General features: G+C 38.9%; 1 protein-coding gene across 1 annotated transcript in view; it reads left to right on the top strand.

The window, feature by feature from the left end:
• Window positions 1-775: 775 nt before the first annotated feature.
• LOC114100276 (cytochrome P450 2J2-like) overlaps window positions 776-12,770 on the top strand; it is a 33,614-nt gene continuing 21,619 nt past the window's right edge. The window contains 3 exon segments of the mRNA XM_027944931.3: window positions 776-1,066; window positions 10,423-10,585; window positions 12,411-12,560. Of these exon segments, the coding sequence (XP_027800732.3) occupies window positions 860-1,066; window positions 10,423-10,585; window positions 12,411-12,560 (520 nt within the window). The 5' untranslated portion in view covers window positions 776-859.

The following is a 12,770-nucleotide window of genomic DNA, read 5'->3' as shown; positions in this document are numbered from 1 at the left end:
TAATGCTTTTGAATCTTCAGAACACTTTCAAATACAGGACCTTCTTAGATGTGTTTTAGACCTGTAGATTGTCTTATTCACCCCATGTTCTTAGTACTTAACCTTAGTACTTACTGTTTCCTCAACTGCAAGATAGAACTAACAAGATCATTTCCTGCATAATTCTATCGAAGCAAAGTGATTTAGGTAAAGAGTTAAGTGTGCTTTATGGCCTATATTAAGAAGCCAAGAAATGTTGGATGCTGCTGTCACTTCTGTTTACTAGATATAGTTCTGGTCACAGGGTGAGAGGGTGTTTGGAAAACAGCAGCTCAAATGTTTGTGGCGCTCTCTGAGATGCATAACCTGAGAGAATCATAACCTAAGAATCTCAACGGTCTCCAAGAAAGGAGAACTTTCTAAATCGAAAAGAAACCGGTCCTAGCCAAGTATTTGTCAATTATGTTGCAGCCCAAGAATCTCAGCTCCAGGCATTTTCACTGCCAAGAACTGGGCTGGGTAAAAGGCAGAGGGAGTCAGGGGGCGTGGCTTGACTTGGCGGAGCACTGGAGAAGAGCCGGAAGGAGGGGCCCTGGGAAGGAGGGGCAGGGCGGAAGGCAGGGCGGAAGGCAGGGCGGAAGGCAGGGCGGAAGGCAGGGCGGAAGGCAGGGCGGAAGGCAGGGCGGAAGGCAGGGCGGAAGGCAGGGCGGAAGGCAGGGCGGAAGGCAGGGCGGAGGCGGAAGGCGGGGCGGAAGGCGGGGCGGAGGCGGGGCGGAGGCGGGGCGGAGGGCGGGGCGTAGGAGCAAGGGGCTACACTGACAGCAGGAGACAACTGGAGCAGAATATTTGCATTCTAGAAGAGCCCGCAGCTTTCTGAGCCATGCTCAAGGAGGTGGTCTCTCTGGCGACCGCCTTCTGGGCAAGGCTCCAGGCCCGGACTTTGCTAGTGGGTGCTGTCGTCTTTCTGTTGTTTGCTGTCTTCAAAAGGCGGCGCCCAAAGAACTACCCACCAGGGCCCTGGCCTCTACCCGTGTTTGGCAACTTATTTGAAGTTAACATGGAGAATTCGCACTTGGATGTTCAAAAGGTAGGAAGGGGCGAAGGTGCCCGACTGCGTCCATATGCTAACCCTGACTTGCAGGACAAGGGACTTTCTGGGGACCTGGGGCAAGAGGATGGGTGGCTGGGCAGCTAGTGCTGCTAACCTGCTAAATCCCACTTTGAGCTTTGTTTACCTTACCAGACATGTGGCATCATTCTACCTACCTGCCCTTTCTAGTGGTGCAGGAGAATTAAATGTTTACTTTTTAAATGTGCTACCTAGGTTACCTTTCTTCTTAACTCATTTGTTTTCTTCTTAAACATTATTGAAATTCTTTTTTTCTTGTAATGTCCTTCTTTATCCCTGGTAATTTTCTTTGACCTAACTTTATTTGATATAATATAGCCATATCAGCTGTCTTTTGATTATTATGTGAGTAGTATTTGCTTATTTACTGTCTTACTTTTAACCCACTTTATAATCATATTTGAAATGAATTCTTGTAGACAACATATACTTGGTTGATTTTTTAAAAAATTATGCCTATCTCTATCCTTAAATAGGTCAAGGTAGGACATTTCTATTTAATGTATTCATTGCTGTGTTAGTGTTTAAGTCTACCATTTATTTATTTTTTTCCAGGGTTGTTTGTTTGTTGCTCTGTTTTTCATTCTTGTTTCCCCTTTCGTGTCTTTCTGTGAGCTACTTGGAACTTCTCTTATAAGTCAATTTTTATTCATCTGTAGTGTTTTGAAGCATATTTCTTTTTAAATGTGGTTGCTCTAAATATTATGAGCTACATTAGTAGCTTAACGGAATCCACCAGTGCAAGAATTTTCCACTTCAAGTGAAAGACAGACATAACAATTTAGGACCCTTGAACTTCACACTGTATAATTGTCTTAAACATTATATGTACATGCACTGAGAACCACAATATTATAATTTTGCTTTTAAATGTCAGATGCAATTTTAAAAAAGCAAGAACAGTCTATTGTACTTATCCATTTATTTATACAATTTGTTGCTTTTTCTTCGTTTCTCTGGTTCCAAGTTTATAATTTCCTTTATGATGTGAAGAACTTTCCTTAGCTATTCTTTCAGAGCTGGGTTGCTGGCAAATAATTCTCTTAACTTTCTTTCATCTCAAAATATGTTTATTTCACCTTCCTTTCTGAAGTCTATTTTCACTGGACCTAGAATTCTAGGTTGGGAGTTTCTTGGAAGAACAGGTTTTCTTGGAAAATAGAGGCAGAAGGGAGGTACCCCAGGAATAAGAAAACTTCTGCCTTTCTTCAGAGGTAGAAGTCAAAGGTCTTCCCACATCTGTACCATAGGGAAGAATGATTCCTTATCACTGTAGGAGAAGGTGGAGATTAGAACTATGTCCTTTAGAGAATCTTTACTGGAGTTCAGGGGTGAAATCACAATTCTGCAGAGATATGACATAAGGAGAAGGTGAAAGATGAGGTTGTACCATGCTTTCCACTGCAGCTACACCCTTCAGGGGCAAGGAAGGCCACATCTTCATGATGTTTGCCTCCAGGACAGAGAATTAGGAGACTCAAATGTTTCTGTCCTGTTGGGCTCCTCTTTTCCTAGTCTTTTGGCTAAAGGTAGTAGGATTATCTTGGAGTTTTGTCTGTGATAATTGTTCTAGATTAAGAAGTTTGATCTATGTCCTTCTTTTTCTATTAGGATAGATGGGACTAGAGAAGTTAAATGATTATCCTAATGTCACAGAACTGGCTAGTGATGAGATATAATCGCACCTACTCATAAGAAGGATTGCAAGTTTGAGGTCAACCTGGGCAATTTCAGTGAGACTCTGTCTCAAAATAAAATATAAAAAGGGATGGAGATGTGGCACAGTGGTAGAGTTCCTCTGGGATTAATTCTGAGTACCACAAAATCAACCCAAAACTCTAGTCAGTTGATGAAACTGAGACTAGGATCTTATTCCCAGTCCAATGATTTTTTAAATCTCAATTTAGTTTTTATTTTATTTAGGTTTGCATTTTTATATTTCTGATGTAAAGCAAATAAAATTAAATGGCATAATTTAGTAATAATACTATTAAATTTATCTTCATGAAATTGGGAAACAATAAGTATTAAGGTCTTTTTTTCCACATTTTTATTGATAGATTATATAGTTGTGTATATAATAGAACCTGATAGGTCTTGTGTCAGAATTTTTATGTTCCTCTTCGTTTAACCTTCATGATAGGTTTAAATTTTAGGTACCATCTGGTGGCATTTCCATTTTACCACTGAGAAAACTGAGAACAAATGTAATGTGATTTTCCCAGGTTATTCAGAGGATAATGGCAAAGCAAGGTCTTGAATCCAAGAATATTTGACTTAAAACTTATTGTCTCCTATGCTACTGAATTCTGCATGATGTTAGTAGAGAATAATTGACTTTTCATGACGTAGTTATAAGCTATTTATTTGTACATGTATTTCTTCAACAAACATTTATTAAGTACTTACCATGCCAGGCACAGCCCAAGACAGTGTCTGATGAAGAGAGTTTTACAAACTCCTGTAACCCAAATGGATACTAGGAAATGGGATCACTGTGGATGGGAAATCCTGAAGACAACCTTTTGTGGAATGTTGGAATTAATTGGATTGAATTTTAAAGGAATTTCTGGAGGTGAATGGATTAAAATGATAGGATATTTTAAATGGGGATGTGGCATGAACTAAAACACAGTGAGGAGACCATGAAGAAACTGGCCTGTTTGTGTGGCATGTGGGGAACTTTGCTTTCCCTCCCCCTCACACTTTGTAAATTTTCTCCATCATTGCTAGATGACTTATTATAGGAACCTGTATTTAAATGAAAGAAAGTCTTATTGGGCTAAGTGGAAGAACTGTACATAAGATGGGTCAATTTATTAGTTAGCAGGCACAGCAAGCTGCTTATAACAAAGAGACCCAAAATACAATGGCGTCAACAGGATTGAAATTTCTTTCTCTCTTACAAAAGAGTTCAGATATAGGCAGGAAGTCCAGGATAGAGAGGCTGTTCTGTACCACAATATCATCCAAAATCTCCAGTTCCTTCTATGCTGTTGCTCTGGTCCTTCACCAACACTATCATGTGCGAGTTCTGGCTCATGAGAAGGGGAAATGGAGGTGGTGAGCAAGCAGTTTTCACTTAAGGCTTTGACCCAGAAGATGCACACATAACCACTACTCACATCCCACTGGTTACACCTAGAGAGGCTGAGAGGTATAATTATGATGCCAGCTAAAACCTAGGCAGCTCCATCACTGAGAGGAACAGAAAGAAAATATCTTTATCCTTTCAATGAAGGATGAGGCCTACAGAGGGGACTGTAAAGAGCCCAACCTTTATTTCCACTAGCTATGTGCTAAATCTTTGTGCCTCTTTTTTTCTGAAAACTAGGTATACTATGTGGGATTATTATAAGTATAAAATAAGTTTATGAATATCAAGTTATTGCCAGGATGCCTAGCATGTAGATGTGCTTATTTCTGTATTTCTATATTTTTTATTCTTCCCTTTTCTGAAATAGCTTATAGAAAAGCTAGTTGTTGGTTACAGGCTGGGCATCATTTATCTGTCCTGGTTGCTGGATGAGTCCCATCAGCCCCCTCTCTGGTCTCTGTCCCTCCATTCCTTAGATGCTGCCATTATCAGAGCCCTCTTCCTTAATTATACCCCCTGAAAAATTAGTAATAATAGTTTCATTATTAATTTTATTATTATGGTTACTTATCACAATAATCCTAAAGATAGGAACTAGTAATATTCCCTATTTTATAGAATTAGAAACCAAAACACAGAAAAGTTAAATAATTTATCCCCAAATTACACATGAAATAAGAAGCAGACCTGGATTCAAACAGGTTGTGTGACTCCTAAGTCCAGACTCTTAGTGCACTTCACCTCTCCTACTCAGATATTTCCAGGCTCTGTTATCTGTTACCAAGTAAGATCCAAATATTTCACTCCTGTGTCTAAAGATTACCACATCAGCACTGTCACCCATCTTCCTTGGCACCTGAGAAGAAACTCTTTTCTCTGTGTGCTTCTATACTTTCCCACACCAAACAACTTAAGGATGGAATAGTAACAATAAGAACTTATCTGTATGCTCTGTTAGATTGTGAGCTTCTTGAAGTTAAGGACTTATTGAATCCCCCAGCGCTGGGCCTAGACCTTCAGCATAGGTCATGCTCTTCAATGAACCTTTCACTCCAGTCAGACAGAGTGAGTCCTTTCTTCCCAGACACCCACATTTTCTGCCTTTGCATTTGTATGTGCAGTGCCCACAACGGAAAGTGTCTCTGTCTTCATAATGAATGCCCTTTTGCTGATATCCTTGCCTTCATTTAAGATCTGGCTCAAATACAATTTTCAATATCTGGCTCAAGTATTCTCTGATATCTGTGGTGGAAATTCATCTCTTCCTGCAATACTTCACACCCCTTTCTGCCAGCATTACAGCATATTTCATGTGCTATGCATTGCACTTTTTTTCTGTACAGTCGCTCTTTCTCAAGAGGTAACCTGTGAGACCATTATGCTTAGCAAGACTATATACAGTCATGCACAACTGTATTTAGTTGTACAAGGTTTTACTGGAAAGCAGATCCATGACATATACTAGATTTTCAAAGATTCCATACTCAAAAAAATAAGAACCACTATTATAAAACTTCATTTCTTGTTTCTCTAGGTTTCTCTTTTTCTTTATGGGATAAAAATGCTTTTCAGTTATAAAGGCAACACATACACACTAAGAGAATATTGTGTGTGTGTGTTTGTCTGTGTGTGTGTGTGTGTGTGTGTATTCATACATTACTTAAGGTAATGTCTATCTCATTCCTCCAACTTTTTTACACCCCTTTCCCCCTTCCTCCCTCTCCCTCCCCTTTTCTCTATCTAGAGTTTGTCTAATCTTCCCATACTCCCCCTCCCAACCCCACTATGAATCAGCCTCCTTATATTAGAGAAAACATTCAGCATTTGGTTTTTTGGGATTGGCTAACTTCACTTAGCTTTATATTCTCCAACTCCATCCATTTACCTGCAAATGTCATGATTTTGTTCTATTGTATTGCTTAGTAATATTCCGTTGTGTATATATCCCACATTTTGTTTATCCATTCAACTACTGAAGGGCATCTAGGTTGGTTCCACAGTTTAGCTATTGTGAATTGTGCTGCAATAAACATTGATGTGGCCGTGTCCCTGTAGTATGCGTTTTTTAAGTCCTTTGAGTATAGACCAAGGAGTGGGATAGCTGGGTCTAAGGTGGTTCCATTACCAGTTTTCCAAGGAATCTCCATACTGCTTTCCATATTGGCTGCACTATTTTGCAGTCCCACCAGCAATGTATGAGTGTGCCTTTTCCCCCACATCCTTGCCAACACTTATTGTTATTTGTATTCTTTTTAGCTGCCATTCTGAATATTATTCAGAGAAATAAGACCTAAAGCATTGAACACAATGGCTAACATTTATTGATTACTTACAACATCAAGTTCTTTAGTGTTTATGTATTATATAATTTAACACTCATAGAACCTCTATGGGATAGATACAATTATTGCCCTCTATAGGACATTAGATTATATTTCTATATTTGTACATAATAAAGATAAAATTATATTAGTGACTTCTTACTAGGGGTTCTATGTATCAATAGGAAAAATGTTGAACACCCCATACAAAAATGTTTGAAAGTTATAAACAGATGATTGAAAAATACAACATGTAGATAGAAGGAAAAATGTTATATCTGAGAAAAATACAAAAGCAGCATGCATTTTTGGATGATACACACACACACACACACACACACACACACACACCACGTGCACACATGTATGGCTCAGTGCTAGTGGCAATTTAAAAATAAAACCTCTTATCTTCTGCTGCTTGAAGTGTGAATTGGTACCCTGGTCCTTTTCTTTCTCTTCCTGTCTTTTAGTGTCTTTGTTCTGCTGTCTCTTATAAGAACTTAGATTAAGTTAGAATCTTTTGGTCATAGTAGTTCAATCTCTTGTCTCACTAACCTTTCACTTTAATTTTGTTTATTGTAAACATTCGTTTAACTACACTTTGTTTTGTAAGCTTAATCCTACAGTTGGAGTTTTTATTCCCACTATTGAATTTCCTGTCCCCATTTCTTTTTGTTTGCCTTTTATAACTTCTAAGTCAATCCTTTTTCTATTTTCATTTGTCATCTTAAGCCTATTTGAGTCTTCTGAACCATCTCATAAATTTTAACCTCTTTTCTTCCGTTACTCTCTGTTTAAATTTTTTTTAAATGACTTGTTTGATGATATCTATTGAAAAATTCACTCTGCCTTATGAAATCTCAGGTGCACTCTGGATCGATCATTCAATCAATATTGAATTGGTTGAGAGACTGGGTACATTTAAGAATTGCTGAACGCTGCAATAATCAGTTCTAGAGCTCCAGGAGGTTATTTAACCTATCCATGTTTACATACTTGATAATGCTATAAAAGGTTTGATCCAGTTCTGATGAACAAAAATACACATGGGCAGAGAACTTGTAAAGATGGAATGCTGTAGTTCATTTCAGTAAATAGTGTTGAAGGTCTGAATCCTTCCAAATAAAAGTTAGATTCTAGATTTATGTATTCCCCATTACGAGTCACTTAACTTAACTTGAGATTTTCAGCTAAATAAAAAAAAAAAATCTTAATTGAAGTTCTAAATTAGTCAGTGAATTCTTATAAGGCTTAAAAACGTTGTACAGGCTTTCATCAAGATGAAATAACAAATTTTACATGTGTGAACCATTACTACCATTTCTTAGAAGAAATGACTTGTAAGTTTTGGGTTTTCCCTTGCTAGCAAGACAGGGAGATTAACCCAGGACTCTGGATCAAAAGAAAAATGGAAGAACTAAGCTCAGGCTTTGTCTTTAAGGTGAATACAGGATGGTGGGATGAGACTGCATCCATTGAGTCTGCTCTGATGGAACCAATGTTAGGGCTCTAAGAGCATCATGGTGGAATGTTAAGTGTGTGGGGATGGAGATGGGGAAGGAGGCCACAGATAATTGCAGGAATTGATTCTTTCTGTCTGGTACCACTGCTACAGCTTGACCCTATCCAGGCAGACAAAAAGCAGAGGGTGGGTCTACTTAGGGATCATTCTTGAATAGAAAGGTTGAAAAGAATTTTGAATAATGATCATATGCTATTGTCCAACCCATAGTTGCACAATTAATCCCAATCTAATATCTCTTTCCCTATCATCCCTTACCCCACATCTCTCACCCTCCCTTTCCTTCTCACTTTCATTTTCTTATTCCCACTAAACTTTAAGTTCCTAGAGCCATCCCAAATTCATATCTCTAGCCTCAAATCTTACAAAATGTTTGGCAAGTTCCCTCTACTACTAAATAGCTTTGTCACTGTGTTATATCACTTCAGCTACCACCATTTTTTTTCTGCTACTAGATGAAGAAAGTCCTTACTACACAGAGTGACCATTAGATTAGTGAGATAAAGCATAAAAGATGCCCACCATGGCACCCAGGGAACACAGCTGTTTCTGACCACAAGCACCTTCCTCCTGCATTTTAGTGTACTCCTGTCCTCACTATCACCCTGTGGGTGCACCCACATTCCTTTGCACACAGAACTCATTCATTCCATGGAGACTCTCTGGGTGGCTGTGTGCCTGGAACCAGAAAACAAAGTGCCTTTCATATCACTGCTCTCATTCTTCCTTACAGAACTTTAGAAGGGAGAATTAATTTTCTTTTTTATAACAGGGAAGCCAAGCCTCAGAAAAATGAAGGAACTTTCCCAAGAGCCCACAGTTGGTGAACCCCAGAGCCAAGATCCTCCCATAGCTCCAGAGCTGGAACAGTCTCTCCATATGTGGCCTGCACCCTGTAAAGCACTTCCTGTTATCTGGCACATGCTGAGGAAGAGGCTTTCTCCTCTGGTTACTGATATTTTGATTTATCTTAGTAAAAGTGCCACAGGAAAGCAGGGAGCTGAAACTCCAAACTTTGGTTCTTGTGTTCTGATGAAAGAAAATTTAAAGTCAGACACCAAAAGTCAGATAAGAGAACTTTATTAGAAGTGAAAGTGAGGTGAAAAGAAAAAAAAAAGTAAAAGAAAAGTGAGGGATAAGCAAAAAGCACTCTCAAGGGAGAGAATGGGCCATCTCCAATAAAGAATGACAAAGGAAACAATGCTATCCCCAATTTCATTCCTATTTGATGTTTACCAGGAGAACTGAGGACCACCTTCTGTACTCTTTGCCAATCAGGTGTTCAACTCTTCCTTTACATCAGGTGGTGGAGTTTTAGACCTTAGTTGGTCCTCTCCAGAAATTTCATGGTGGCCATTTTATTTCAGGGGGGCTTCATCTATAAGTCAATCCTATGTTAATGTCAGCACTGGGGTGAATTGCTGGTCAGAAGTTACCTTAGTGCACCTGCACTACTAAAGGGATCTTTCTCCCTAGATAAATGGAGGTACTTTTAGGAGATACTTTTAGCCATAATTCCTAGCTTCATGTCAACATCAATGGACTCTATCAAGAGTTAGTACCATTAATCCTTTTCTCTTGACATATTTCCTGATAAGCTCATTTCACTTCTGTTTTTTTTCTACGAATTATCACATTTTGTTGTCTTCTTCACTTTTGAAATAAAGAAGACACTAACGTTAGTTAAAGCTACAACCTAACAAAAGAAAAAAAAAAGATTTAACTTCTTAAATTCCATATTTGCTACACCAGACTTACATTAAACATACCCAACATAAACCTTATAGACAAAATAATATAATATGAAGACACAAAAATGTATATAGGAAAAACAAAGTCTTAAGGACTATTTAATATCTTTAGATAGAGAAAGATTATTTATATAAATTAATGAAAGTTGTTAAAATACTAAAATTAAAAACCCACTAAATTGAAAATGGATACTGATAACCCAGAAAATCATATTAAAAAATAAGATTCCCTCTCCCCATAAGAAAAAGAAAAAGAAAAAAAAAAAGCATACCCAGCAAATTTTGGAGTTCAGATGTGCTGTATTTTCTGCTTTCGCTAAACTCTAGGATGCCTCAGGTTAGGGACCTTGTTTATTTTAGTTAGTCATATCTTTATGCCTTCTTTTAGTGACACATGGTAGATGCTCACTCTATTCATACTGGTTAAATATATGAATATATGTTCATAAGGAAACTTCCAAACCTCCGTGAACTAAATTTGAGTTTAGCTGAGGAAAAAAAGTTCAGAACTATTCCTATCACACACACTTCCCTCAATGTGAGCCCTTTAGCTTCACACATGCCCTGTGTCCCCAGACACACAGACAAGTGCATGTTTAACTGTGACTATAACTGTTTTTCAGTTGGTGAAGAAATATGGGAATGTTCTTGGCCTGCATTTTGGTAATGTGTCTTCAGTGCTCGTAACTGGACTGCCCTTAATCAAAGAAGTTCTTTCTCAGACAGACCAGTCCTTCGTGCACCGCCCTGTAACCCCTCTCCGAGAACGTATCTTTAGGGAAAATGGTAAGTTTATTGATGACAATAAGGTGTGCATTTGAAATGCTATGGTCTCTTCACCATGCCTCTATGCCTATAATTTTCTGACACTTCCAGAAGTTAACCTCATTATGAAATAAATGCCTTCCATTATAAGAAGCCAAATGCCCACATTTCCTGGTTGAAAACATCTCCTTCTAAAGATTTGTCTGAGTGGTTCCTGATAGAGATTTTGGAGAAACCACATGTCCTGCACAAACTCTGGATGCTTTGATAATGAAGTAATCATATCACCTAATTATAACAGAGGAGGAAACAGTTTGTGAAGAAGCTTCAGACCTAATCTTCAAAGAACTCTGCCATTTCAAGATTTGATAGAAGATGAAACGGAACAGGATATAAGAAGTTTCTGGAAGGGATTAAGAAGAAAATATGGAAGTGAATACCCTGAATTCCACCAGATATGAGTGTGCAAGAAAAATGCATCTCATGCTGCTGCTAAAAGACCAAGTGAAACGAGGTTGAAAGATAGCCCTGGACTGACTGCAAGGAGGGACATTTCACTGGGTTGGTGGAGCTGTGATGGCAAAACCAGACCTGGTTGTGAAATGAATTATAAAAAATGTTATGGTAAGAGGGACTGAGGCTGTGGCTCAGTGGTAGAGCGCTTGCCTAGCACATGTGAGGCACTGGGCTCAATTCTCATCACACATCTATCTAAAAAATTATTTTTAAAAAATGTTTTGGTAAGAAAACTATGCCTGGGGAAGGTTCAGTTGCCCTCCCCTCTCTCAGACTTTCTCTTGGAAGCCTAATTAACCATGGGTTGAATAACCTTTTGAATTGTAAATAACTACCCTAGGGATCTGACTACCCCCTCTTGAAAGAGCCCTTTCTTCCTACCTGTTTCTGTGAGCATGTTAGAGACCCTGCACAGGGCCTTTAGCAGAGTAGATTAGGAAAAATTTTAAGAGAAAAAAGCCCCAATGATAGGACAGGTCTAAGATGACATGAAATCATGAATAAATGTTGTGAGAAACTGTGGATCAGGGCTCAGAATTTGGAGTTTTGTTTTCCTCCGGGCCCACCAGCATAAAATAGAGTTTGGAGTTCTCCTCTCTGAGTATTGCTTGCTGCTTCTCCCCCAGTCTTGTTTCCCACAACAGAGCCAAAGCCAGGCATCACAAGAAGTTGAGGAGTAGCCATGGGGAAGTGGAAGGGCGCATGGCATTGCCTGTGTAGTGAAAAGGATGGTGGTCTTTTGCACACAACAGGATGTTTTTCCCCTTTCTCCTATGCTGTTCTTTCTGTGTGGAATACTCACTGGTCTCTTGCTTTGTTGAATGATTCCTTCATCTTTTAAGGTCACACTTAGGACCTCTCCTTTATAGGACTTATCTCTGAGTGCATTCTTGGTGCTTAGCTTGCCATAACTACTGAGCTGTACTTATGTGGCTACTGATTAAAGCATGAGTTTTAGAATCAGGGAGACTTGAATTTGAGTACCTGGTTAACTGATTACTATATGACCTTGCAAAATTTACTTTATCCCTTATTCCCATTCAGTAAAATTCAGGGGAGGGCAGAGGAGGGAGGGCAATAAGTGTATCTATCCCATAGAGCTTCTATGAGTGTTAAATTACGTAATACATAAAAACACTAAATAACTGATGTTGTAAGTAATCAATAAATGTTAGCCATTGTGTTCATTGCTTTAGGTCTTATTTCTTTGAATAATATTCAGGTGCCTTAATGTCCTTCCTCCTTTCCATCTGATACACATTTCCATACAATTTGCCAGATATTTGCATAGTAGAATCAGAATACCATAATATTGGCTTTTCCCCCCTAGGATTGATCATGTCTAATGGCCAAATATGGAAGGAACAAAGAAGGTTCACCCTGACAACATTAAAGAACTTTGGTTTAGGAAGGAAGAGCCTGGAGGAACGCATCCAGGAGGAGGCCTACCACCTGGTTGAGGCAATCAAAGAGGAGAATGGTGAGCATTTCACAAGAGCATTTACAGGAGCCTGTGGCCTATGCATTCACTGGATAGATACTTTTTAAGTGCCTAAGTGCTTGCCCTATGACCAGCACTGTCCTAGGCTCTGAGGATACAGTAGGAAACAAATACCATGACACTTCTCTCAAGGAGTGCTAGAATTCAGTGCGCAAAGACAAACATTAAACATATTATGGTATTTAAGTC

The sequence above is a fragment of the Marmota flaviventris genome, chromosome 10 (assembly GCF_047511675.1).
Source record: "Marmota flaviventris isolate mMarFla1 chromosome 10, mMarFla1.hap1, whole genome shotgun sequence".
Lineage (NCBI taxonomy): Eukaryota > Metazoa > Chordata > Mammalia > Rodentia > Sciuridae > Marmota > Marmota flaviventris.
Note: the sequence above shows the minus strand (reverse complement) of the source record. Positions and strands in the feature narration are given on the sequence as shown.